Below are 27,593 nucleotides of genomic sequence, written 5' to 3'. Positions count from 1 at the left end.
GTCTCCATTAGACGCAATAAGGAATTTCTTGAAAGCTGGACTCTCTAATTCTGCTCTCTCTCTCTCTCTCTCTCTCTCTCTCTCTCATTTTCATCTTTTTGTGTAAAGAACAAAAACAACTAGTGGCTCATATTGGTCACCAAATAAACAGAACAACAACAAAAAAAGAAAGTTATGGGTAATTTAGATTCATGTAATATGAGAACAAAGCCCGAGCAGCTGGCCCAAACACAAGCAAACACAAAGTGGGTTGAAACATCATTTCCAATTCAATTATACTTGAGCATTATTTGAGTTTGGACTACAAAAAATGAACCTTTTCAAAGCCTATGGTCAATCTGCGTCTAATCTTTATCTTCTGAGGGCCATCGCTACCGTGCTTATACTGCTATGCAAGTGGAATTCAACAGTGAATTCCATTCATTCATGTGCTGCATAGCTGCATAACCTCCCCTAGCGATGACCTTGAGAAGATTGAGAGTAGCTGCAGATGATGTCCTGCTTCTCAAATTCAGCGAAGAAACATCACTTGTTATAGGAATTTGTACATGAAAAAATTTGGCTCTCACACCCCATTTCATCCCCTAAAAAAAGGTATAATGAAGTTGCCGTGGTTGATCAATTTGCTGACCAAAACAAATTGAATTTACACTCTTCAAGTTTTTATGACATCAGTTTTAGAACCTGGAACTATCAATAATACACTTAGGACCACAATTGAGGTGTCTCCAACAAGTTTTTTTCGCACTAATTTATACAATCACATGACATTACATTATTGTTTACAGTGGTGCTTGCTTTCCCAAGCTTCTATTATTGATTTAAATTTGTATAGTATTGGAGCATTGCTGGCATTGGTGTGGAGTGATAATGCTCATCCAAGGAAACCCAATGCCTGCCAACAAGCCTTCTTTCAAAATTGAGCTCAGATAGAATATTGTATTTGTATTTGGATCCAACTATGTGACTGGTGAGGCACTGATCAGCAAAGCATGTAGTGTTTGTTTACAGCTCAAAATTTGAAGTTGTCCTTCAAGTACAACACCATCTGTTGCTGCAACAAAATTGGGAGAAAGAAAGTGAGACCACCCATTAATGAATAAATTTTGAATTTTGCAACCACAATTCTACTAATGTACATACATATACCCTGTGACTGGCTGCTTAATTAGTAATTATGACGGACTTTATTAATTGCATTATCTATAAGTGATCAAGTTTGTACACAAAAAATCTCTACATTTGATTTTCTTTTATCAGTTTTCTTTGCAATCAAACATATTTTGCAGGGAGTGATTAGTACAAGGAACTTACGATCAAGCAAAGAAGAATGCATCCTGCGGCGCCAGGGAACAAAGCATACCAAAAACTCAAGTGATGCAACTTAGCTCCATCAATGAACAGTATAGGCAAGCTTGCAGCTGCCAATTCATCACCATATATGTAAGTTAAGTTTAATAGCAAAATTGAAAAACCAAGTGGGTATGTATTAATTACCTGGTGGATGGGTGGAACGTGTGTATATCATGAAAGCAATGGATGCAGCCAGGGCAAAGCTTCTAGCAAGCCATCCTGGCCCAAATATAGAAAATGCCAGAACTCCAATGGCTGCACAACCTATTTGAGCCATGAACATGTTATAATTCTGCAACATCACAAAGGACATCACAACCCCTTAGGCCAACTTCAAGTCAAAGATATAAGTCTAGCTGTTAACAAGTCTAGGTACATGTAATGTTTGATTTGGGCCAATATATATGGACACACAGATTCATGTAAGTAAAAGACTGCAATGACAAAGTGATGGAATAGGTCTCTATTAGGCCCAATAATGAATTTCTTGAAAGCTGGGTTGTCTAATATTTGTACACAAGACAGTCACTAGATGTGAACCAACAGTTAGTCACTAGATAAAAGCAACTTATGAGTTATGGCTGGTATTGAGCACCAAATAAATGAAAGACAAAAGAAAAAAGAAGTTATGGCTAATTTAGATTCATGTAATATAAGGAGGGTCAAAGAGGGATGAAACAACCAACCCGAGCAGCTGGGGAGGAGGGAGTGGCAAAGAGGACAGCAGAAACAGCCCCCAAAGGTGCAATTGTCATTGAAATTCCTTTTGGTGACAGTATTTCATCCATCCTTCCCAATATTGCCATTGCAGCAAAAGCCCCTGTTTTTCATATGAATTTTAAATAGTTGTTGTCATGAATGTCTACTCTGAGGTCACAAATAATGTAATTTTCAATCTAATTAATTTATTTAAAGATAAATACATATCAATGTAGAACTAGAAAACTGGTGGGCAAACTAAGCAACAAAGTAAAAGCTCAATTTCATAAAAGGGCTACAATCTGTAATGCAACCAAACACATTTATTATGATCTCTAAGACTCTAACCTGCAGAAGGCCAAAGAATGTCGCTGAGGGAAGGAGCAGCTGAACCCTTGTCAGGTTTCCAACTATCCCAAAGTGGTGAAGGTGCAGCCACATTGCTTGAGGCCACAATCCCATATTTTTGACTTGTTCTCCTTTTTGTGTTCCTTGTGCTTCTGCTGTTGATATGTTGCAAACCAAGAGACCCCTCCAACACAATCCCTCTGTTTCCATTGAACTTGTTGTGAAATAGCACTGAATTACTTGGTGAAGAAAAGGGGTGCAAAGATGCAGAGAATGTTGGCTTTGTACAGGTGGTGTTGTGATGGAGATGGTGTAGATGATAACTAGTCCTTCTCAGTTGCATGCCCATCTTTTCCTTTCTCTTCCTCTTGTTCCAGGTGGGTTTGATCTCTTACAAAGAATGACACATTACACAGACAGTCACAGAGAGAGCTGTATCTATCTGGCCTTTGAGAGTTGAAAACCAGATTTTGAACGAGGTGAGGTGGTCTTTTGGTGAACTCGAAAGGCCATTGGATTTGGGCATCGGATTTGGTCGGGACATTTTTCCACACAACTTGATTCATGGAAGTCAATACCAGCAAAACACCTCGTGAACTCAGACACCCACAACCTCAAGATTTGGTTGGAGGATCAATGCAGAGTCTCCAGGCCTAGGGCCTTCTTTGTTTTGTTTTGCTCTGTTTTGGGCCCAAGTCAAATTAGCTGGGCTAATCAAGGTTGAAGACCCATTTTTGTCACCCCACGGATCCAAACTTTAGCCTTGCGCCTGTTAATGATCTTTTTTTTTGGTCAAACGTGTGTTAATGTTCTCAACCAATGGAATTACAATCACCCGCAATGTCGACTACCGACAAATTCAAAACAACATTGCATTTGCCACATGTCTTGGTTTCAGATTAACAAAAAATTTGGGTAGGGACGTTCCTGCCGTATTAGCATGTTTCACATAACGGGACAAAAACCAATAATACATACAATCATAAGTTGTCATTGTTTTTGGTATTCATAACCAGAAATTCTTCGAGTAGGGTTATTTGAACATATGTGTATAATATGATTATTCATTGTTATGGTGTTATGTATATTATTTATTTTAAACATTAAAAATTTTAATTAAAATAAACACATATGTCATTATATTATTAGAGGTTCACCAAACACGTGACACGATTATCATATGGAATAATCTTTAATTCATAAATTTTATATCTTCGGGAATCTTAAAAAATTATAATTTTATATATATAAATCTCATCAACAATGATTACTATTGACCGTTTGTCTTCATTAATTCTTATGCCATTAATTTCCATATAATTTTATTGAATGCAAAGTGCTACGTTACAAACGTTTTTTTTTTATTCACTCACTTGGGAGCTAGTCTTATCATCTCTGAAGAACTGAGGCTGCAAGTGTACGATCAAACTCAAGCGCATATTTCTCGATCTTTTACCTAATTTCCCCTTGTAAACCTCTAACCAGTCTCCATATTAGTCATGTTTTGCGGCAACGGCAACGTTTTCGTGGATTGAAAACCCATCTTCTAAACACATCAATAATACATACCAAATCAAACTGATCATATATAGTGCTGAAACAACGGCCTATGGTCATGACACAAACACCTGCAATACGCTAATTAGCCCTTGTTAAACTTGGAAATATTAATATATGCATGGTCTTCTTTGGTGAGATCGTCACATCGAAAGGGTATTGTGAGAGATGATATATGCAGAGTGATTGCTATGGTGTACAAGAAGATGGGTGTTCAATTTTAGTTTTAAAATCTAGGCCTGTTTCGGTCATACGTACACCATACTAATTAATTTCAAGTTTTGATGTTTAGTTCATGGCAGAGCAAATTGATGAGGTTCCACGTACTGATCAACCTCAAGGAACAAGTTTCTTGAAGACTTGCTTCAATGGACTCAATGCCCTATCAGGTTCTTGTTATGTTCCAATAGACTGCGTACTTTTTTAATACGTTCTAATTAACTTTTTGATAGTGATTAGAATTGAATCCTAATTATGATAATCGATCCATGCGCGCACTTTGTTACAAATTGTAGGGATTGGAGTGATTACAATCCCCTACGCAGTTTCAAAAGCTGGATGGTTAAGCCTCATTCTTCTTCTTTTAGTGGCAATCATAACTTTGTACACTGGAATACTTCTCATCAAATGCATGAACAGTACCGACACACCAATGAAGACATATCCTGAAATTGGTTTCTCTGCATTTGGTCGTAAAGGAAGAATTATCACAGCCGTTTTCTTATATCTAGAGCTGTATCTAGTCCCAACCGGATTTTTGATAATGGAAGCCGATAACCTAACTAGGTTATTCCCACATGCCGGTTTCAGTGTGCGTGGACATGGCATTAGGGGAAAGCCATTTTTTACAATAGCTGCAGGGATCGTCATCTTACCTTCAACATGGTTGAACGACTTAAGATTGCTTTCCTATATCTCAGCGTGTGGGGTATTGTCGACCTTTGTCATCATCAGCTCCATTGTTTGGGTTGGTTTCGACGGAGTAGGGTTCTCTGCCAATGGGGAGCTCTTTGCTTGGACTGGACTTCCTACTGCTCTTAGCTTGTATGCATTTTGTTTCGCAGCTCATCCATTATTTCCAAGCTTATACTCTTCTATGAAACATAGGGGTCAATTCTATAAGGTAATTAAGTAATTCATATCAAAATATTTCTTTTATTGCATATTGTTTTGTCATGGAATTAATCTTCTGATTTTGTTTGCAGGTTTTGTTGGTCATTTTTTTCTTGACCACTTTAACCTATATAGCCGTGGGTGTTTCGGGCTACTTAATGTTTGGAAAAGATGCCCAATCTCAAGTGACAATCAACTTGCCTACAAGTAAAATTAGCTCAAAAGTAGCTATATACACCACTTTAGCTATCCCACTAGTTAAATATGCACTCATAATCACACCAATAGCAAATGCCATCACTACCAAAAAATTGGCCAATAGGAACCAATTTTTAGCCACAGATAAAATTCTGTGACAAATTTCAATTCAGTCAATGCTATTCTCTTTATTAAGTTCAAAAAACCCACTGATTGATGAGAAGATGTGAGAATAGATCTCACAGATATAAATATCTATGTCTATAGATTAAAAAATTAATTTATTCAATTATAATATATATATATTTTTTATAACTTTTTATATATATTCACAATATATATAAAACTAATTTTACAAAGGGTAAAATAGAAGATTACTCACTTTTGATGGAACCAAAGCCTGGCACACGTCAGATTGGGTCTTATTCCTCACAAGTCAAACAACAACTCCACTCATGGAATTGAAAACTTTGTGGTGTTCTTCTGTTTTATTTGGTCCATTACAGAACTAGACTTGGGTGAAGGAAAGGAAAGGAACCATAGATCTCCTAAATACTTTTGTTTATGAAAGGAAAGGAAAAGAACAATACATCTCCGAACTAGACTTCTGTGTTTTTTTGCAGCTTATCTCCTAAATTTGTTGATGAAAGGAATTGAAAGGAACGAGTCCGATACATTGGGTGTCCTTGCTTGCGGTCGGCAAAACTCTGCACATTCTCATTTATCTGGTGCGTATGTTAGTCCCCTTGATTTCTATTTTCTATTTTTTAAATGAAGCCCTCTTGATTGGATTTCTATTTTCGAATTTGGATTTCTATTTTCTAATTTTTAAATGAAGCCCTCTTGATTTAACTGGATGTAATTAGAATGAACTATTTTGGTGTGGATTCAAACAACAACTTTAGCTATGAATTTGGTGTTTTTGTATGTTTTGCTTGGATTTTTTTTGAAGCTGTAAACATCCATAGATCAACGTTGCTGAGCTCTTTTAACAAATCACATAACAATTGCCGCATATTTGGAACACTTAGTGACTCAATTTGCTTCAATTTTGGTTACAATTGCTGCAGCGTAGATAACCCCCAATACAATTTTAACATAATTGATTACAAAAGAGATCATGGAGTGCCCTTCCAATCAGCAAGATGAGTTCAGTGAAACCTTCCCTTGGAGCAGTTGATTGAATTGGAAGTTAGTTATTGTTAAAATCACCTTTACTCATCAAGGTATGTTCATTAAGTTGGTTCCCTTCCATTTACACTTATTGACAATCGGCTTCACAAATACTGAAATACGTATATATATATATATTTTTTTTTCGTTTTGGGCACTTATTGATCCATTACCATATCTTTGTTGTACTGTGATATCATAAACTTGTAATGGTAGGTAATATCTATCATTTTACCAAGGCATCCAAAGTGATTAATTTGGTTCAATTTTGTAATTATTGCAGCAACAATGGATAAAAGCTGGGTTAAACTGGATAGGCTGAGTCCAGAATTCATTGCAGGATTACAGAATTTCATTGATCATTCATTACGTGTTGCTAGCCAAGATGGTTTGTTAAAGTGTCCATGTAAGCGTTGTTGTAACCGTGATTGGCTTTACCCTGGTTTGGTTAGAGACCACTTGTATGTTGATGGGATGGTTAGAGACCACTTGTATGTTGTTGCAACCGTGATGGGTATAATAATGAATCTATTTTATTGATATTGATGTACACAACTTTCAAGGAATTTTATATTTAATTATATCACAAATACTGTAGATGATTATTTTATAGTTGTTGGAGATGGTAAGAAGTCAACATATTATCCCACTGTTTTACACAAAATGTGAGTGAATGGCCTATACCCACCCAAGTAGTACCCACTGACCCAGTTTTAGTAGCTGTTCCGTAGCTAGCTGGGTTAGACACGGATAACAGTGGAAAAATTGGGTAAAGCCCACAGATGTGGACAGTGGCTGATGGCCAATTTTTTGGTAGTGCATTGAGAAGAAATTGCCTAGTCATTGGAAAAACATGGGCATTTGCATACTGATAAGGACACTATTATTGCTTAGCACAGTTGCAGTGGCCTTGATTTTCCCTTATTTTGGCTCTCTCATGGAACTTATTGGAGCAGTACTTAATGTAACAATTTCTATATTACTTCCATGCATATGCTACTTAAAAATATTTAAAGTATACAGAGGAGTAGAAGTTGTGATCATTGGGGTCATCATAATTATGGGTGTTGCTGTAGGAGTAATGGGTACATATATATCTATAAAAGAGAGAATAGGGTAGGACAAGAATCACACCATGTTGTTTACAATGCACAAGAAGTAAGATTTGAAGGAGAAATTGCATAGCTTTAATGGTACATCATGTTTGATGACCCACCTTCTTGGAGGAATGGTTTAATTAATTGGATAAATTCTTTTGCTTTGTGTATGGAAATCGGATTCAATTATATGAGACGAAGAGGAAAAGAGAAACCACTTAACAAAAACAACAGAGGCCCTTATTTAATATATAAGCTATAAATAAGCGCGCACACATACGTACACACCAACAATCACAGGATTGTGGGCTTATTAATTGGACCTCTGTAATTACGTACAGCCAGACCTATGAAAGGTCTGCGACCTGGATGCACTGGTCATAGGTCGATGGACGAACATAGCCCCCATCCACAACCAAGTTGTGTCCAGTAACGAACTCAGAATCTTCGCAAGCAAGAAACACCACCGCATCTGCCACCTGTCCTGCTTTGGGCACAACCCCTTTTAAGTATGAGAACATCTGAGAAACCTTCTCAACTACACCCACTTCCATGCCAAGCGATTTGCACGTCATCGGCGTCGGCACTGCATTGGGTGAGACGCAGTTCACCCTAATCCCATGCACCCCGAGCTGCATGCTCGCCGATCGAACCAGCCCGAGCACCGCGTGCTTCGACATGCAGTAGTCCGTGTACTTCTCCATGCCCATGTTCGCCCCCAGACTTGTGGTGCACACGATGCTCCCCCTCACGCGCCCTTCCACCATCACACGCGCTGCATGTTTCACGCACGAGACCATGCCACGCACGTTCACGCCGAACAAGTGCTCAAAGTCGGACATGTCAAGGTCAAGAACAGTCTGATCTTTCCTGCTCAAAATCGCAGCATTGCTAAACATGATGTCAAGCTTCCCATATTTGTGGACCGTACTTTCCACCATATCCTTCACTTGCTTTTCATCGGATACATCGCAGTGCACGAAAGTGCATCTGTGTGGACCAATGGAATCGGCTACCTGACGGCCTAGTTCATCCTGGATGTCGGCGATGACCACCATGGCGCACCCATGATCGGCCAAACGGTGTGCGGTTACCTCGCCCACGCCGCTTGCACCGCCGGTGACTATGGCTACTTTGCCCTGCAATTTGTTGTCACGCAAACTGCTCATGTTTAATGTGTGACTAATATACAAATGTCCTACCAACAATCTATATCGGGTTGGATGCAAAATGCAGTATCATAGATTTCATATATATAGCCCTACGTGCCAGCTTTCAATCCCAATTATTTAAAATATATGGGGCAGATTTGCAATTCTTTAAAAGCAAAAATTAATGGGGTCTTATACTCTTATAGATCATCTATAAATGCACCTAAGAATTAATTTGTGTGGCCCGCGTGGGCCCCTTGCAACTTGGTTTTATCAGAAGATCATGATGAATTCATGAATCCCTCTCGATCGGGAGTTCAACTTCTCAATTAATAAGGTTTAATTTTGTTTTTGCAATTAAGGAACCGAACCAACCCAATCAAGACCGGTTCAATTTTGATTTTCACTTATAAAATTTTGATTTTTAACCGAATCAAACCACAAACTATAATATATTAAATTTTATATATGATTTTAATACCTATATATTATATACTAAAGCAAACCTCATATAAAAGTTTATATACGTTTGTGTTTGTATATGTTTATTATAGTTTATAGGTTTAATTTATAGTTCATAGTTTATATATATTATAAACTATATGCTAGAGGGTTTTAGGGTATATATATAGTAACACTATTATAGTTATAGGGTATAGGGTATAGGCCATAAACCCTATACCATATATCTAAACCCTAAACCCTAAACCTTTAACTTTATACTCTATATTCTATATCCTATATCCTATTCTACACCCTATACTATATATCCTAGGATATAAGATATTTAATAGAATTTAGTGTTTAGGGTATAATTAAATTTTATATTGTTTATTATTTATATATGTTTTTAATTAGTTTTTATATGTTTATATATAAACTAAAAACTAGTTTATAGGTAATTCATTGATAATGTTTATATAACTATATATGAAGTAGTTTAATGGCAAAACAAAAAAAAAGTATTTAACGTAGTTTATATGTTTATAGGTAATCTATTGACTATGTTTATATATAATGACATAAAGTAAAAGAAACTTTAAATCTCACCTCTACCGTGCTTTGAACCTAGCTAGGAACTAGGCTTAACAATCCCTTACGGTTACGACACTACGCCGTTCAACCTGTACGTCCATCTCCCAATTTGATGAGCAATTAATTAATAACAGAACCATTTATTATAATTCATTGTGCTTTTGCTATGACTTTGCATGAATTGCTTAACAGGTATATTGTCCTTCTCGATCAGATCAATCAGTATTAAAGGCCCTTGTAATTTGTGGTTGGAAAGAGACAATGTAATTTTGTGGCCCTAACTCCCCATGCAAGCCTGGTACGTACGTGGTCAGGTATTGGTAACTGGCATATTTTTCTCTTGTATTGAGATTTTTTTTTTTTACAAAACAATAACATTACATTAAAACAGCAAAAAAGACACAAAAAATACAAAGTTATGGTAAAAATTCCTACAACAATAGGACCAACAAGCTAAATGCTTACAACGAAATAATAGTCTAATTAATCTCGTAATGTCGGCAATGAGCAGATACTACATACAGCTGCCAAACAGAGCCAGTGAGGCACCGTAGAAATTAGCGAACTAGTCATGTTTGGGTCCACAATTCAACCAAGATCTCTAAATCGAGTTTGACAGTTGATCAAGGTGGCGGATCAAGCAGTAGTAACTGACAAGATCGGTACCGGCGAGCATAGTGACATCCCTACACTTTGTGACAAGAATCAGAGACAAACTGAAAGAAAGATCTTCATAGAGCAACTAAGCATCGCTAAAGCAGGATTCGACGTAGCACAATGCACTGATCGCGCACTACGGACAGACCAAACCAGAGCAATGGAAAAAAAAAACTCTCCTTTATTGAGAAGAAAAAACTCTTAAATGAAGAGATGAAAAAGCTCTCACAAAGAGGGAGGAGAGTATTCCTTAATACAAACCGAAACAGCAAACGAAGAAGAAAATGAGAAGGGAGAGGCGAGGGTAGGACCAGCAAGCCTATGAGGAACACAGGAGCCACCGCCCCCACCCCTGGAAATACTTGGTTGAGAGAGATAGGATTGAGGAGGGAGAAGAGAGCATTTTTCTCTTGTATTGAGGTAGTTCGAAAGGGTATTGCAAGAGATTCAAAATGATTGCTATGGTGTACTTATGAAGTAGATAAATTTCAATTTCACATTTACAACCCTAAAGTTGATTTACGAATAGTTGAAATCCATTTAGCAAAACAAATATTCATTTGACAGGAAAGTGTACGTGTTAAAATTAATTTATATAGAAAAGAGTGAAGTAAAATTTTTGTGTAACTGGTGTTAATTAAAAGGTTAATGTTGAGTCATCAGTCATTAACCAATTATGTTAATCCTAGTCTGGTCTCTAAGTAAAGGTTTCAGTTAGTTAAGTGGTTAAGAGGGTATTCTTCTAATCACACAAGGTCTTACTGTGTAGATATAAATACTGCAATACTAATTGTAATATTGAATTCAGTGAAATTAATACACACTTACACAGTTTTCTTTGGACTTTGGTTCTAGTTTTCTCTTGTCTCGTATCTTCTTCAACCTTACAGTCTTATTAACAACAGGTGTATACATTCATTATCTTTACTTTCCTTATCACGTAACCTAGCACATAATAAAAGAGATACACACATAAAATATATACACCCGTAATAGATACCCTTTTTTCAAGAGTGCGTCCCTTGAACCTCAAACTTGCTTCAATACATGGCAGAATGCCCTGTTGGGGTCTGGTTAATTTCGATCCACTAGCTTCTTCAAATTTGGAAGGAGTAGCAGAAAGATTTGAATGAGAAATTGCATAGCTTTTCTGGCAGATCTTGGTGGAGTGGCTTGATTTGATGCGTTTTTGGTTTGGCTAAAGCAAATCGGATTCTCATGGCCAAAAAAAAAAAAAAAAAAAGCAGATCGGATTCAGTTATACGAGTGGGAAACGGAAAAATAAATCTGTTAAAAATAACAAAACAGAGCCCATTATTTGCTTGATAAATGAATACACCCAGAACGACAACATTATGAGCTTATGAATTGGGCCTGTACAGCTACCCAGATTGGGCCGAAGTGATCACACCTACGAATGGGCCCAATTAGGTGGGCTCATGGGCGAACAAAGCCCCCATCCACAACCAAGTCGTGTCCAGTGACAAACTCAGAATCATTACATGCGAGAAACAGCACAGCATCTGCCACGTGTCTTGGTTTGAGCACAACCCCTTTCAGGCACGCGAACTTCTCATAGGCCTTCTGAACTTCCTCCACTTCCCTTCCATTGCAAGTCAACGGCGTGGCCAGTGCATTCGGTGAGACGCTGTTCACCCTAATCCCATGCACCCCAAGCTGCAAGCCGGCCGATCGAACGAGCCCGACCACCGCGTGCTTCGACATGCAGTAATCTGTCCGCCTCTCCATGCCCTGGTGGGCCCCCACACTCGCCGTGCACACGATGCTCCCCCTCACGCGCCCTTCCACCATCACACGCGCCGCATGCTTGACGCACGCGGCCATCCCGCGCACGTTGACGCCGAATAAACGGTCAAAGGCAGAAAAGTCAAGGTCAAGAACGGTCTGATCTTGGCTACTCACAATCCCAGCGTTGCTAAACATGATGTCCAGCTTCCCATATTTGTGGACCGTAGCTTCCACCACGGCCTTGACTTGGTTTTCATCGGCTACATCGCAGTGCAAGTAGTTGCATCTGTGTGGACCAATGGAATCGGCTACGTGACGGCCTAGTTGATCTTGGATATCGGCGATGACAACCACGGCTGCTCCGTGATCGGCGAATAGGCGAGCCGTGGCTTCGCCAATGCCGCTTGCGCCACCAGTGATTATGGCGATTTTGCCTTGTAATTTGTTCTCGCGGGATGTGCTCATGTTTACGTACACCTTGTTCTGTCAATAACAGGGGGTTTAGACTATAGATGCAAATGTGATTGGGAGTTGAGCCCTAGTAACCACAGCTTGCATAAGACTTTGAGAGATGTGAAGCATCTTTAGTAACTCTTCGTCGTTTACTCCCACCAAAACAAACAAAAACCAAATTATTGTTGTTTAATTTTATGGTTTGGATATAGCTGGCATTCAACTCTTTGTTATTTTACTTTTTTTTTTTTTTTAATTTAATATTTTATTATTTAAAGTCGCATAAAATGAGTGGATAACTGGATATTGACAAATTGATGTTATGTTTACAGTTTACTTAAAAAATAGAATAAATTAGTGTAGGACGCTGACAAGCATCCCTTTTGTTAGCAGCAAAAAAACACACGGGTGAATTACCCTTTGCTATATGCCCTTTTTCACTTTTGTATCTAATGTTTAAAATATTTTAATATAAAATTTAAAGTCTATAAAAATTGTAATGTGCCACTTTCGTTCATTAAAAGATAACATTAAAACTAAGGGTAATTTACACTTTACACCCCTCAAATATATGTCATTTTCTATTTTGGTAACTAATTTTTAAAACGTTTCAATATGAAACCTAAAGTTTATAAAAATTACAATGTATCTCTTCAGTTAACTTTTTTGTTAATTTTGACTGCATATATATAGCATGTGTGAGATTCATTTACACTAATAAGGACAATAAATTTATGCTAGGTGGAAAAAAAAATTAAAAAAGGCAACTAAAATTTTATAGGTTAAAAATTTAAAAAACAAAAAACTAGGAGCAAAAGAGATGAGGGAGGACGGAGAGATAAGGATGAACGAGATAATTTTTATATTTAGTTTTAATGTTATCTTTCAATTTTTTTAATATATAATAATTTAATTGCCTTTCTTAATTTCTTTTTTGTTTATTTGTCCACGTGACGTAAATTTAATAACCACATCAGTGTAAATGAATCTTATACATGTTATGTGCAGTTAAAATTAACATAAAAGTTAACGGAATGGGCATATTGTAATTTTCATAAATTTTAGGTTTCACATTAAAATATTTTGAACATTGAATACCAAAGTTAAAAACAATCTATACATGAGGGTGCAAAGTGCAATTCACCCTACATATATCCATCGTAAGCAAAGCTTTGATTAAAAGTTTAAAACATACTCTATCTCAAGATTTTCAACCCATACCCACCATCCACCACCAAATTGAGAGTGTATATAGCATTGTCTTATGTTAGTTGTAATTTATTTTTGACACTTTGATCTTGTGCATTTTCCAGCCTTGTTTAACATTTGAACTAAGCCACTGACTTTCTAAGCAACTTCTAATACCTTAGATCTCGTGCTACAACATCCAAGCTCAATAGCTCATATAACAGGGTACGTTACTCTTTAAAAATGCATGTCATATATTGTTGTCACTCGATGAACAAATTAAACAAACAAACGACTAATGGGAAATTAAGCAACATGAAGATAAGCAATCTCGATCATAATAGTTTATTTTTTGGACATATTCAACTGCTAGTGAGTAGTGACAAATTCGGAGTCTTGAGAAGCCAAAAAAACGACGGTCTGCTCGCGGGCCTCGCCCCAGCTGCCGATTCCCGCGTTGCTGAACATCACGTCGACGCGACCGTACATCTGGACCGTCGAATCGATCAAGGCCTTCACTTGGTCCTCGTCCGTTACGTCGCAGTGGACGAAGGTGGAGCGGTCGATGCGGCGACGTTTCGGCCTTTTTGGTCCTGCACGTCGGCGATCACGACGGCGCGTGCGCCTTGAAAGGCAAAGTGGCGACTATATAACAGACTAACAAACCACCATGTATTGACTGGTTAGCCTAAACTACATTGGCACATAGACAAGTACGTACTTTTCTTTTTTGGGTTTTATGGTTACATGTTTTGCATGAAATCTTAAAAAGAAAACCATGCCAAACCAGCAGGTGCAACTAGTACCGAGGAAAAACAACATGAAACCATTCATACCATCGTTTGAAAGATATATATAATTTACATGCCCCCTAGAGAGGGGCAAGGACAACACAATTCAATAATCAATAGAAATATGAATGAGCAATGATCCTGTCTGTCATGTAGGCACCTGCTGCTGCCATTTAACGATCAGAATGGGACTCGTAGAAATCACTCGGGCACGGTGACATGACCTCTTGCTCTAGCAACTGCCATACCTGGTTCATTGATGGCCGATCATCTGGGTTTGCATCTGTACACCTCGCGGCTATTTCAAGTATTGCTTCCACAGTTTCTGGATCTGCATCTGTGCACCTTATATCAACTACATCCTTCATTCGGTTTTCTCTCAATAGGGTGTTCATCTGCATATGAGGATTACTTAATTCAGATTCTGATTTACAACATAAGGTTTTACAAAAGGTGAAAGCACCAGTTGTCTGAATAATTAATTTTGTGAATGCTCATGAGCTTACCCAGCCAACCACATTTAAGCCTCTCTTTACGAATGTGGGATCCGTAGGTCTCTTTCCAGTCACAAGCTCTAGCAAAAGAACTCCAAAGCTATACACATCTGACTTCTGCGTGGCTCTCCCACTTTGCAGATACTCTGCCAAGATGCAAAAAACAATTGGTAAATGTTACACACTGGAAGAGGGCCAGGGGTGGCTTTTAATTATAATGGACACATCAGTCCCATTCTTGTAAGCTGGTTTTTTGGGGGTAGATGTTCATTCAGCATTTTTTCAACTTATTGTGTGTGATATTAGATGCAGTTCTGTTTTCTGATTGTAATATTCACCAAATAGTAAATCATTGACACCAGCCACAACTCCGATGACAGAATAATCTGGCTTTACCAAAACACTTAGAGCCAAAAAGAGGGATACAAAATACATACAATAGTATAATATGACAAAACACAGACCTGGGGCAAGATAGCCAAAAGTGCCAGCGACAACTGTTGTAACATGGGAATCCTCATCAACCAAAAGCTTTGCAAGACCAAAGTCAGAGACATGGGGCTCCAAGTTTTCATCCAGGAGAATGTTGCTGGATTTTATGTCACGATGTACTATCTTCGGAGAACAATCATGGTGCAGGTATGCTATCCCTCGGGCAGAACCCAGGGCTATTCTTAAACGAGCATTCCAGTTCAAAGGTCGCTGTTCCAGCCCATGTTCTGAAGGAGATAAGGAAATTAAGAGAATAAGCGTTGAATTCTAACACAGTTTGATATTACAAATTATATCTAAAAGACATTACAAATTGACAAAACTTACCATGCAAGAAATCATCTAAGCTGCCCATAGCTAGATAATCATATATAAGAAGCTTTGAAGCTGGGAGCCTGCAGTAGCCTCGCAGGTTAACTAGATTTATGTGCTTAATGCTACCCAAGATCTCTAACTCCCTCTCAAAAACTTGATCTGATCCTTCTCGACTTCTATCAATTCTTTTAACAGCAAATGTTCCACAATCATTCATGACCATTCTGTATACAGTGCCAAATCCTCCGGATCCTACAACATCCTCTTCATCAAGTGCCTCAAGCTTTTCAATGATTTCACATGAAGGGTAGGGAAGATCGCCATGGAAAGTAATCAGTTTTGTGCCTGTTAAAATTCAAAGATTTTTTCAGCACCCTTCATAAAATTAACACTAATAAGTGTTTAAAGTCCAGAAAGCATCCAGCTTACCTGCTTCTTGATTTACTTGCTTGGTAACTTCAGTATATCTTTTAGCCACTCTTTCTTTTTTCGATAATAACCGAACCCAAAGGAATGCAAGGAGAATGAAAAGGGCAAAGCCCATGGCGGACATTGCACCAATAAGCACTCCTTTGATGTAATGAGAAGATCGTTTAGTAGGGACTGCAAAATCCACAGTGAATGCAAACAGAATTAGCATAAGCACATTGTTACTTGCGACATAAGAGCTAGGAACAAAGTGGTTTACAAAATTACAGACCAGCTTTAGTTAGAAACTTTGTCATTCAACTATAAAGCTAATGAAAAGGGATCTAAAACTTGCCTGCTGCTTCATCACTTTCAGCATGTGGTAGCACTGCAGGGAATCCCAGTGAGGTTCGACAGGGCTTGTGCACTTGTTGACCACAAAGATCTAGATTGCCAATAAACCTATGCAAGTTCAAGGAAATTTCAGAACAAGATCAAAGGGATGGACAACTAAACATTATGCACCCATGCTTAAGAGAGGAAGACCGAAGGTATTGATGGTTCTATCGGTACTGCATATAGTACATCATTTGATGCTCTAAAAGTACTGCAAAGTTAGTGGATGGATCGGATTTTATTCTTGAGATGGGCAATTAACTAACAGGAGTAGAAATGTATTCCTATATCCTAGTTCACAAAGCACAAAACTGTAACCTACATATCTGGAAAACATGGGCACATGCAACACAAGTTTTTTGAATTAGTTATGGGATGAGAGTATGAGTACTTACGACTTGTTCCCAAAAGTGCTTAGAACTCCAACGTCAGGGATTTCCCCGGAGAAGAAGTTAGTGGAAAAGTTCCTAAGACATTTAGAAGCAATTAGCCAATCATGTTATTGAGACACCATCCAACTGAAAAACTGTAGTATATAATTAAAATTGCTAAATAGCATTACGTACTAAGTTATTAGTGGGGACTTACAGAGACCGCAATCGTGCCAGACGGCCAATAGACGAAGGTATAGCGCCCTTTAATAGATTGCTTGACAAATCCCTACAACAGAAGTAAAAGCATTTAAATTAGTTGTAAATAGCTCGACTGGTGCTGATAACTCTCCTGAATTAATTGTAGGTCTAGTGTGATAATTTAGTAACCAATTACCCAACAAAAGCAGTTTAATTGAGCATGCAATACAGACTCAATAAAAAAAAAAGTGAAACACAAAGACAAAAGCCTTACAGTATGGTGAGAGAAGAAAGATTTCCAATATCTGATGGTATACCTCCTTGGAGATAATTAGCCCTCAAGTACCTAATAAGTAGATGAGAAAGAGTATGCATTGCTCAATTCTAGTGCCATATAACAAAAATAGATGGCAAAGGGACAAAAGAAAAATTATAAGAGAAAGGAATCACTTCCACTTACAGAGCTCTAAGCTCAGCACAATTGGTAATTTCATTAGGAATGTATCCATGTAAGCTGTTCTGGTGAAGTGCCCTGGTTCACATTGAAAAAGAACAATAGAAGCAAATGAAAATCGGAGTACTTCTCGGCCGGTGTCTTATAGATTGGGGATATGTAAAAGGTGGGTATTCAGCATTGGACTTACAGTCTCTGTAATCTACTGAGTTTGCCGATGCTGGGAGATATAGTCCCTCCTAGTTGCATGTAAGGTAGGTTGCTGAAAAACCCAATACCAAATATACAAAGTTACTTGAGAATAAGTAGATTCAATTGAAAAGACAGTGAGGAAATTAAAAATGGGTATGACATACATTGAGCTGACTCTTAGGTCCTGAGGATGGCATGAAATACCGGTCCATTCACAAGGTGATTCATCAGAAGCCTGCCAGTTTCCGAGCATGTTCTTACTGTCATTCAAAGTGCTTTTGAATTCCAGCAATGTGAGACCTGGAGCGAAAACATTTTATTAAAAAACTTAAGAACAAAATTAATTTTAAACCCCAAAATCCCAAATATGATTGGTTGAGGAAATGCAGAAATGTCAACCCATTAAAGATATGATTTTTATATGTTTTAACATTAATGACCAAAGGAAATCAGAATCGCCAGCTCAACTAAATGTCTAAATGTAACTACTTTACTGCATGAAAGCATTGTCGTAATCTACAAAGAAAAAATATGAAAACTTTAACCAATGTGTCCATTTCCTCTGCAACCAAACAGCTAAGAGAAGCTAAAAAGAAAGACCTCAGAACAGAAAAGCCCAAAAAGAAAAAATGGAGGGTTTGAACTTTGATTACCATCTTGGCTGAGAGCAATAGAGCAATGGGAGTAAAGGGTTGCCACTGAAATGACTGAGAAAACCCAAACCAAGATACCCATCTTCATTTTCTCTGAAACTGTCCAGTGAGTGCACTCGAATTCTCAACCTCTGAGAGAGAGAGAGAGAGAGAGAGAGAGAGAGAGGGGAGTTCAAGTGTTAAAACTTGAAACTATGATGACAACACTAGAACAGTGGGTAGAGTGAGGAGCAAGCAGTGATGGAGGTGGGGTACTACCATGATGATTAAACTAATAATATTTTGAAGCACGAAGAGAGAGAGGGATTGCTTTTTCCGAAAATTTATGAGCAGAGCGAAAGACAGACTTTTGAAAGTGAGTATAGAAAGTAGTGCAAAAAAGCAGTAGCCGTTGTCACAATTTCAAAAATTGACTCTTAAACGAAGTACAGCCTCGTGTGCAAATAAACAGAAACTCGCTACACATGGTAGCCACGTGTCATTTGTGATCCCAGACACCAATTGAATGCATCCTCAGCGGTTAGATAGGTAATTACTATTTTACTAGATTGAAAATTTAAAAGAAGAGCACTTTGAACTCTATTAATTCAGAGATAATTTCAGACCAAAAAAAACAGAACTCTATTAATTACTCTATACTCCAAAGCTTACCTTTTTCTTTTGGATCAGAAACTCCAAAGCTCACTTGATTCATATCTTTTAGAAAAAAGAAATTGGCATTCACTCAAAAAAAAGGTTTTTTTTTTTTTTTCCTGGGATAATTTTTCTCGAAAAAAGTTGGAACTTGTTAAAATTTGGTAGTTGGTGTAAACTAGATTTGGGATTCCTGGCCAAAAAAAAACTAGATTTGGGATTGATAATAGCCAACTAAGAAAAAAGAAAATCAAGACAAATTGTTATTATGCTGGTCAAGAATTCAACTTCATCATGAGGACAAAGCAACAACTATCTAAGCCAATGAAGGTGGAATAACCCTAATTTTTTAATGTAGTTAGTTAAGACTTAAGAGGTGGGCTTTTTGCAAAAAAAAATAAAAAAATTCAAGCTGGTATGATTAAGTGCAATAATGTTGTCTCTGTCCTTCAATAGATACTATGGCAACTTTAATCTTCAGTTCGGTTTTTTCAGGTTAGGTTGGAGGGATGAAATTTTTAATAAATTACTTCCAACTCCTAAAATTAGAAGATTGTTAACTAGAAATCCAATTCATTTAGACATTAAGTAGAAGCCCAATCTATTATATGTCTAACAACTATTAACACGTGTGTGTCTCTCTCTCTCTCTCACTATGTCTTATCCCTCTCTCCTTCCTCTCTCTCTCTCATCACTCTCTCCTTCCTCTCTCTCTCTCTCTCTCATCACTCTCTCCTTCTTCTCTTTCTCTCTGTATGATTCTTCTCAGCACAAGTTCAAATATGATGCATCACCGATGCAATGGAGTTCGATCTTCTTTTGCCGATATCGCACAAGTTCATATATGAGGCATCACCGATGTAACGGGGTCCAATTTCCTAGTTGATGAAAATGAAAGCAAGTAAAGAATTTGTTGAAGCTTTTCTCGATCTGATTTTCAAGATATGTATTTTTTGTTTTAAAAATTTGTAAAATTAATTATTTCTCTGGTTTGATTATTCAATTGTTATTTATAACTTCTGATTTGTGTTTCGATTTGCTTTCCTATTGCATATTCAGTTAGCAAAGAAGTATGAGCTAGGAACTTATGATGGAGAACCCATATGCTAGCTTTGGGGAATTTAATTATTATTTTTTTTCCTTTTGATGTCATTTTGAGGAATTGAAGTTGTTATAACTTAAGAAACTTGATGGAGTGTAGTTGGGAGAAGTGAAATTATCGGTGATAGCAACCTCTTTGCATCTGCAGCTACTTGTATCTGCATATGCTTGTATATGCATCTGCATCTGTATCTGCATCTGCTTGCATATGCATTCTCTTGCCTCTTGCAGATGCATCTACTGCTTCTTAATATAATTTGAATCATTTTGTAGATGCATCTACAATCATATAATTTTTTTTAAAAAGTAATAATTATTTTTGCATGTCATTCTTTACATGCATCTGCAAGCATGTCATTTTTTGTTTTAAATATTGATGCATATGATGCTTCTTGTTGTTGCTTTTTTTTTTTTTAAATTAAAAAAATGTGTGAACAGTGACAGATGAACAGTAGAGGCTTTTTTAAATTTGGCCTGAAGCTTAAGTTTTGGGTTGCAATTTAAAGCACCCTAAATTTTTACCTATCATAATCTTAACCTTTTCGACCAAAAAAAAAAAAATCTTAACCTATTTTGCATTTTCTCTTGTGCCTAATTAAATAACACATTATAAACTTCATAGTGTTATATCTTTTTTTTTTTTTTTTGTAACCGAGAGTGTTATGGGCCAGCTTTCGCGCACCAGACTAATCATTTGGGCCGGTCAAAGACAGACAATCCACAATGAGCCTAGTATTATATATTTTTTCATGCAATATCATAATAGAAAATGTTCAAAAATCCTCTTACAAACCTACATTGATAGAAAACACAACTTTTTAAATTGTCTCCCTATATTCTCTCTATACTTAATTAAACACAAATAGAGAACAACATATATAAGATAAAGATTATTTAATGAAAGCATAAACAAAGTCCTTGTGGTTAATCCAAGAGGTAAGTCAAGGAGGGTAAAGCAACGAAATAGGATTAGGATAAATCTGATGGTTTGAGTTCCTCCATTGTAACAAAAAAAAAAAGGGATAAACAAAATACAACTTAATACCCAAAGGAGACCAAGTATTTCAAACTGTTTTTTTGTTGGTTCTAAGGAGACCACCTAAGGCGTGAGAAGGTACGTAGATGATAAGATATCGAGCATATCAATGGAATTGTGATAAAATTGATTTCCAAATTTTGTTAAACGTAATCTCAACCCCATCAACTCGTGTTGGAAGTGGAAGATAAGTCAACTCAGCATCTGGATTGAGCAATTCTCACCTGAAAATTCAACAACAAAATCAAATTTATTAAGAATTTTGAAGAAATTTAGACATTCATCTCAAAACCAATTGGTAATAGCCTCAGTAGCTCAAACCCTTATAAGCTACTAGTAAGGCCTTTACATTTTCAATGTAGGATTTCTCTCAACAGAAATGTCCGATCGTAAAGCATACACAATTAATAAGTTTTAGTTTACTTGTATCCTGTAGACAGATGGTGTAAGAAGATTGAAAGAAAGTTGTATTCTCGCAAGCATGTTTCCTGCACATATTCTTGATCCTCCACCAAAAACTTGGAATGTTCCAGGCTTAGCTGGTTCCTGAGGGAGTCAATTTAATTACACTACTCATTAATTAACAAATTATCTTTAATTAATAATTCATTATGTTTGTTAATTATGCAAAAACGTGAGCTTACATTCCATCTATCTGGGTTAAAGCACATGGGATCATCAAAGTTCTCTGGATTTGTGTGAAAATATCGAAGCCAAAGAATCACTTTCCAACCCTTGGGTATTTTATAACCTACACAGGAACTTACCAATTCATGATTACAAACGATATGCACTAAACTGGCCTGAGAAATGCTAGCTAAATTTCTTGATCTCTTCCTTTTCTATTGCAATTTTTTCATTCTTCTTCAGCCACATGTGCAATTCCTATCTTAAAAACTAATAACTTAAGGGCCATTTAATTGGTTCGCGGAATTGAATTGGTTTTTTTTTCTTCTCTAGCTCCACTCTCAATATGGCCTCAAGCTTCTTCCTACACTGAAAATTCATTCACATTAATTCATATATATATAATTAAATACTAATGGAACTTCTTAATTAGTGAAATTAATGAATATATCCCACGTCGGAAAAAGTAAAGCTTTAAGTTTATTCAAACCTGACGAGCATGGTGATAAGCAGATCCAGGAATGTTGAATGGGTGAGCTCGAAATCCTTTTATCAACCCTTCAAACAAGTTATCTATGGTATCTAGAAGATGCCTGGCTCCAAACTTCCGAATAGTTTTCCAATATTTTCAAATGTTACCTGCAACATATATATATATATATATATATAAGGGAGACTTTCATTTAGTTTTTTAGTTTATAATATACTTTATGACTTTTAAAATTTTAACTAAAGTCCAATAATATTATAACTATTCCATGTTACATAATATTTGTGCATTGGTTTCTATTTTTTTCACACATACCAAGCGCCGAGTGTTCGGTGACTATTTTTGAGCATTCGGCAATGCATTTTTACTTATTCCTTAAATCTTGGAATTGTCTGCTGCATATTAGGTTTTAAGTCTGGGGTGAATATGTACTCTATACCCTAAAAAAATAAAAAATAAATGACATATTTATTTGACAAGACAATAGTTAAATGACTTTATTTAAAAAAAACAAGAATTTTATTTAAAAAAAAAAGCTATAAAGTTTTTTTTCAAATAAAAAATATTAGAAAGACTAAATTCTAATTTTTCCTATATATTAAGATGCATGCATGAAAATTTGAGCATTAATTATATTAAGACTTTTTCTTTGAAGAATATATATATGAATTTTGTTAATTAAATGAAAGGAAGTATTGGCTGAATGAATTTGGGCGCTGTCCTTCGCCTAGCTGTTGGGTGTGATTTTGGTTCTAGAGATTGATTTGGATATAAACTACATTTGGGAAGGAACAATGGACTCGTTTAAAATTTCGTGCTTGGTGTAAACTACATTTGGGCTTGATAATGGCCCAATAAGAAAATGAAAATCTAGACAAATTGTTATTGTGCTGGTCAAGAATTCAACTTCATCACAAGGAAGGACAAAGCAATAATTATCTAAGCCAATAAAGGTGGAATGACCCTAATTTTTTTAGTGTAATTAGTTATTAGGTGGCCTTTTTTTAACAAAAACTTCAAGCTGATATGATGACGTGTAATCATGCTGTATTTGTCGTTCAAATTAATACTCCGTAAGCTTAAATCTTGACTTCGCTTTCAATCCAGTACCATTGTATGAGAGCCATGCTATATAATATTCTCCTCTAGAGGAGAATATTCTATTATTCTCCTCTTTCAAAATAAAAAACTACATATATACATAAATGCAATTATAGGAATTAAGCCATAAACAAAATACAACTTAATATCCAAATACATATTTTACATATTCACAACAAAAATGAAACTACAAGGCATTTCAATTTTTTTCTTCTTTTTGGTTCAAAGGGCCTGGGAAAGGGGGAGGACAAGATATCAAGGCAATTACTAGAACAATGAGAAAATGATTTTCTAAATTTTGTTAAACATGACTTCAACGCCATCAACCGGTTTTGGGTGTGAAAGATAAATCATCTCTGCATCTGGATTGAGTAATTTCCACCTAAAAATTGATCATTAGTTACCACACAAAAAATCAATTAGAAGTGCATCGATCTATACATTGTCCGAAAATTCTAAAGCATGCATCACAATTTATAATAAATAAAGCTAAAAATTAGGTTTCTTTACTTGTATTCTGTGGATAGGTAATGTAACAAGACTGCAAGTTGTATCCTAGCAAGCATGTTTCCTGCACATATTCTTGGTCCACCACCAAAAACTTGGTACGTCCCAGGCTTAGCTGGCTCCTGAGGCAGTCGAATTAGTAGTACCTCATTAATTAACAAATTATCTTTGATTAATAATTCATTACATACGTTAATTATGAAAAAATGTGAGCTTACATTCCATCTATCTGGGTTAAAGCACATGGGATCATCAAAGTTCTCAGGATTAGTGTGAATATATCGAATCCAAACAATCACTTTCCAACCCTTAGGTATTTTATAACCTGCATGCAGGAGTAGTTTACCAATTCATCATGATCAGTAAAGAATTAATGATCGATGGGAGAATTAGGTTAAATTAGAAATGATTAAGAATTTGATCCCTTATAAATTATAATATATATATATATAAATTAAAAAAAAAAAGAATATTCGAACACATATATGCTTATAACCTTTATACTCAGCTTCCTTGGCAGCCAATCGGAATATAAATGCTGCAACGTTGGCCATTCTTATTGTTTCTTCCACCACCTGTATGTATGTTATGTTAATTAACTAAGTACAAAAAGTTTGGCTTGTGATTATCAATTCCATGCAATTAACAACTAATTCATATGGGATTACCTTAAACCTATTAATAAACATTAAGTACATCCATGAATGCATATATAGCCAGTAATTACCTTGTTTGTGTATTTCATTTTTGAAACATCTTCACTTGTTAGAAATTCCCCTTTTTTGTTGTGACTTATAGCTATATTCTCTTCCTGTACATATTTACGTAGTTCCACACGAGAAACTCATCAAGATCATGAAATTTAAATAAGATGATTACTTTCTTTAATTTTGTTTTAATGTGTACATCAATTAGAATATGGATCGATAGCTTAGCAAGTCATACCCGAAGCTTTTTGAGGACATTAGGGTACTTGGAGAGATAATATATAGCCCACATTGATGTGAGGGAAGTGGATGAAGAAATCTAGGCATCCATCCCAAAACCAATTGGCAATGAGAGGAGTAGCTCAAACCCTTATAAGTCACTAGCAAGGCCCTCACATCTTCAAAGTGCGATTTCTCTCAACACGCCCCCGCACGTGTGGCGTCATTTAAGCCTAACACGTGGACAATTTATATTGGGTGACGTGGGAGTACGTGTGGCCGTTAGGCGCATCACGTGGATAACCTGCTCTGATACCATGAAGAAATCTAGGCATCCATCCCAAAACCAATTGGCAATGAGAGGAGTAGCTCAAACCCTTATAAGTCACTAGCAAGGCCCTCACATCTTCAAAGTGCGATTTCTCTCAACAGTGGATGCATATCCAACAACAACAAGGCTCACAATGTTATCCACAACCTCTTGGTCACTTAGTTTATTGCCCTCATCATCTTTGATTTGCATAAGCCCATCCATTAAATCATTTGTCACCACTTGATCTTTTTGATTTACTTTTTTCTTCTCTAGCTCCACCATGAAAAGGGATTCAAGCTTCTCCCTACACTGCAAAATCCATTCACATGTATGCATTTTATATATAAATATTATAATCAATGGAAGTATTCTTTAATCTATAGAGCAATTAATTAATTATAAGAGTCAGACCTGACGAGCATGGTGATAAGCAGATCCAGGAATGTTGAGTGGTTGAGCTCTAATTCCTTGCAACAATCCGTCAAACAAGTTATCAATGGTATGTAGGAGAGGCCCAGGCTCCAAACTCACGAATAGTTTTCCAATATTTTCAAATGTTACCTATAATTAAGTGTATATATGAGACACATGCAATCACTTACACGTAACAGATCAATCTCTAACTATATATAACTAATCATAAAATTGATTTTTCTCTTTGTTTTTCTCTTGAAGCATGCATATAGAATTGTATGCCTTAATTTGATGATTTTACCTTGTTAATTAGCTTCATCATATGCTTTGATTCTACCCTTCTGAGCCCATGACTGAAGAGCAGCTATTATGTGGGGTTGGACTATGACAGTAATGCGTCGAATAGCGTCTGGTTGATTAATTACTTTTGTGACGTAGCTTCTAAGCCTTGCATGGGACTTCCCATGAACAACCACCAAAGAATTAACACCCATAAGATCAGGGTTGGGCCATTTTAGAAGGAAGGTATCCTCTGACTGCAATACAAATTTATTCACCTCTGGGAAGCATGTTATGATCGACGGTGACCCAAAAAGGTAGGTTCTATACATTCCTACTCCATCACCATACCTGATCATTCAATTATATATGTACATCATATCAAGACTGTCAACAATTTATATATTTATGAATTAATGTTACTACTTTCATAAATGAAAATAAAACGTACTTTGCCCGCTTAACATTAATAAATTCATCTGGACGGCGCATAATTTTGAAATACCAAAGAAAAGTGAACATTTCGCCGAAAAATGGAAATCCCATGTGACCCGGTGGCAATTTAGCGGAGGTGGTTGAGTGATGGAATTTGAGAGGAAGCACATACCAAAGCTCATTCCACCACCACAAGAGCAACCCCAATAGTGGAGAACCTCCAAAAACCAAAGCCAGCAACACCCCCGTTGACATTTCCATTCCTAGCTAGCTAACCAACAAATATCAAATATGCTATTGGGCGCCTAGCTTCTTGGCTCTTGTCCTAGTGTATATGTTGCTACAGCCACTGCCACACTTGCTATATATATAATTGTGATTGATTCCGAATTGGTTATTCGTCAGACCAGGGGTGAGCAAATAGACAAGGATCCAGTTCCCACTTGGAACCTATACAAACAAATATTAATGCTTTTATTTAGGTTCTTTAATTTTATAATTTACTGACTAAAGCCTTATGACTTTTAAAATTCTAAATAAAGTCCAATAATATTGTAATCATTTCATGTTACATAATATTGGTCTATTATTTTCTATTTTTTTCACACATACCAGGCGCCGAGCAGTTGACAGCCATTTTCTAGTGTTCGACAATGCATTTTTACTTATTTGTCAAGTTCTGGTTTGTCGGCTTTATATTAAAACCAGCCCAAAATTCCATAGTTAAAGTCTAACATGCAACTTCCATAAACCTCATTCTATACCCTAAAAAGGTATGATGTTAACATGTACCTTATACCCTCAAAAAATAAAAAAAAATAATGACATATTTCCTTGACAAGGCAATGATCAAAGAACTTTATTTAGAAAAAATAAGGAATTTATTTGGAAAAAAAAAAATCATAAGGTTTTTTTCTAAATAAGAAATTTTAGAAGAACTAAATTGTAATTTTTTCAATAATATATATATAGTCTCCTCTCTTATCCAATTAAATTGTAATATATATATGCTTCTTGTGAGTGTGTGACAGTGTGAGTGAAGGGGCCGGGAGGGGGTGCTGGGGTGGGCTCATGTGTTATATGTGAAACTTGCACCCGTCTTAACTTATGTAATACTTGATATTCTGAATTTTGTGTCTTATTATGTGATTGATTGATTTCATATATTTATCAAAATGTTACGGTACGGTCAT

At 36.5% G+C, this 27,593-nt stretch overlaps 4 protein-coding genes and 2 pseudogenes across 4 annotated transcripts; 1 reads left to right on the top strand and 5 right to left on the bottom strand.

Annotated features, from left to right (window-relative positions):
• Positions 1–626: 626 nt before the first annotated feature.
• LOC147274897 (Integral membrane HPP family protein) lies at positions 627–2,977 on the bottom strand. The gene is made up of 5 exons (XM_086227397.1): positions 2,401–2,977; positions 2,040–2,173; positions 1,498–1,645; positions 1,315–1,421; positions 627–1,054 (listed from the first exon to the last, which is right to left on the bottom strand). Exons 1-5 carry the CDS (start codon positions 2,747–2,749, stop codon positions 1,013–1,015), a joined length of 780 nt encoding a protein of 259 aa, XP_086083523.1. The 5' UTR covers positions 2,750–2,977; the 3' UTR covers positions 627–1,012.
• A 1,275-nt stretch (positions 2,978–4,252) lies between these two features.
• On the top strand, positions 4,253–7,608 carry LOC147274896 (amino acid transporter AVT1I-like). The gene is made up of 4 exons (XM_086257285.1): positions 4,253–4,346; positions 4,473–5,080; positions 5,163–5,363; positions 7,259–7,608. The coding sequence occupies exons 1-4, from the start codon at positions 4,253–4,255 to the stop codon at positions 7,559–7,561; spliced, it is 1,206 nt and encodes a 401-aa protein (XP_086113411.1). The 3' UTR covers positions 7,562–7,608.
• Positions 7,609–7,760: 152 nt separating this feature from the next.
• LOC147274895 ((+)-cis,cis-nepetalactol synthase NEPS3 pseudogene) lies at positions 7,761–8,745 on the bottom strand (annotated as a pseudogene).
• A 2,933-nt stretch (positions 8,746–11,678) lies between these two features.
• Positions 11,679–12,620, bottom strand: LOC147274894 ((-)-isopiperitenol/(-)-carveol dehydrogenase, mitochondrial-like). Its single transcript, XM_086257564.1, has one exon. It carries the CDS (start codon positions 12,593–12,595, stop codon positions 11,819–11,821), a length of 777 nt encoding a protein of 258 aa, XP_086113690.1. The 5' UTR covers positions 12,596–12,620; the 3' UTR covers positions 11,679–11,818.
• A 2,115-nt stretch (positions 12,621–14,735) lies between these two features.
• LOC147274893 (Leucine-rich repeat protein kinase family protein) lies at positions 14,736–18,626 on the bottom strand. Its single transcript, XM_086228368.1, has 13 exons — positions 18,539–18,626; positions 18,050–18,185; positions 17,884–17,955; positions 17,700–17,771; positions 17,514–17,585; positions 17,256–17,327; positions 17,063–17,134; positions 16,627–16,733; positions 16,293–16,466; positions 15,876–16,208; positions 15,521–15,775; positions 15,069–15,202; positions 14,736–14,957 (listed from the first exon to the last, which is right to left on the bottom strand). The coding sequence occupies exons 1-13, from the start codon at positions 18,624–18,626 to the stop codon at positions 14,736–14,738; spliced, it is 1,809 nt and encodes a 602-aa protein (XP_086084494.1).
• A 5,191-nt stretch (positions 18,627–23,817) lies between these two features.
• LOC147274892 (ent-kaurenoic acid oxidase 1-like) lies at positions 23,818–26,661 on the bottom strand (annotated as a pseudogene).
• Between the last annotated feature and the right edge of the window lie 932 nt (positions 26,662–27,593).

The sequence above is a fragment of the Dryas octopetala genome, chromosome 9, assembly GCF_963921425.1.
Source record: "Dryas octopetala chromosome 9, drDryOcto1.1, whole genome shotgun sequence".
Lineage (NCBI taxonomy): Eukaryota > Viridiplantae > Streptophyta > Magnoliopsida > Rosales > Rosaceae > Dryas > Dryas octopetala.
This window is presented reverse-complemented; position numbering and strand designations above follow the sequence as displayed.

Coding starts and splice junctions, on each gene's coding strand:
- LOC147274897 (XM_086227397.1), bottom strand. CDS start 2,749: ATGGGCATGCAACTGAGAAGGACTAGTTATCATCTACACCATCTCCAT. Junction 1,422..1,497: donor ACGTTCCACCCATCCACCAG/GTAATTAATACA, acceptor ATGAATTGGCAG/CTGCAAGCTTGCCTATACTG. Junction 1,055..1,314: donor GCATTCTTCTTTGCTTGATC/GTAAGTTCCTTG, acceptor ATTTTGTTGCAG/CAACAGATGGTGTTGTACTT.
- LOC147274896 (XM_086257285.1), top strand. CDS start 4,253: ATGGCAGAGCAAATTGATGAGGTTCCACGTACTGATCAACCTCAAGGA. Junction 4,347..4,472: donor TGGACTCAATGCCCTATCAG/GTTCTTGTTATG, acceptor TACAAATTGTAG/GGATTGGAGTGATTACAATC. Junction 5,364..7,258: donor TAATCACACCAATAGCAAAT/GCCATCACTACC, acceptor ATTTTTTGGTAG/TGCATTGAGAAGAAATTGCC.
- LOC147274894 (XM_086257564.1), bottom strand. CDS start 12,595: ATGAGCACATCCCGCGAGAACAAATTACAAGGCAAAATCGCCATAATC.
- LOC147274893 (XM_086228368.1), bottom strand. CDS start 18,626: ATGAAGATGGGTATCTTGGTTTGGGTTTTCTCAGTCATTTCAGTGGCA. Junction 17,135..17,255: donor CTGGCACGATTGCGGTCTCT/GTAAGTCCCCAC, acceptor TAAATGTCTTAG/GAACTTTTCCACTAACTTCT. Junction 15,776..15,875: donor CTTAGATGATTTCTTGCATG/GTAAGTTTTGTC, acceptor TATCTCCTTCAG/AACATGGGCTGGAACAGCGA.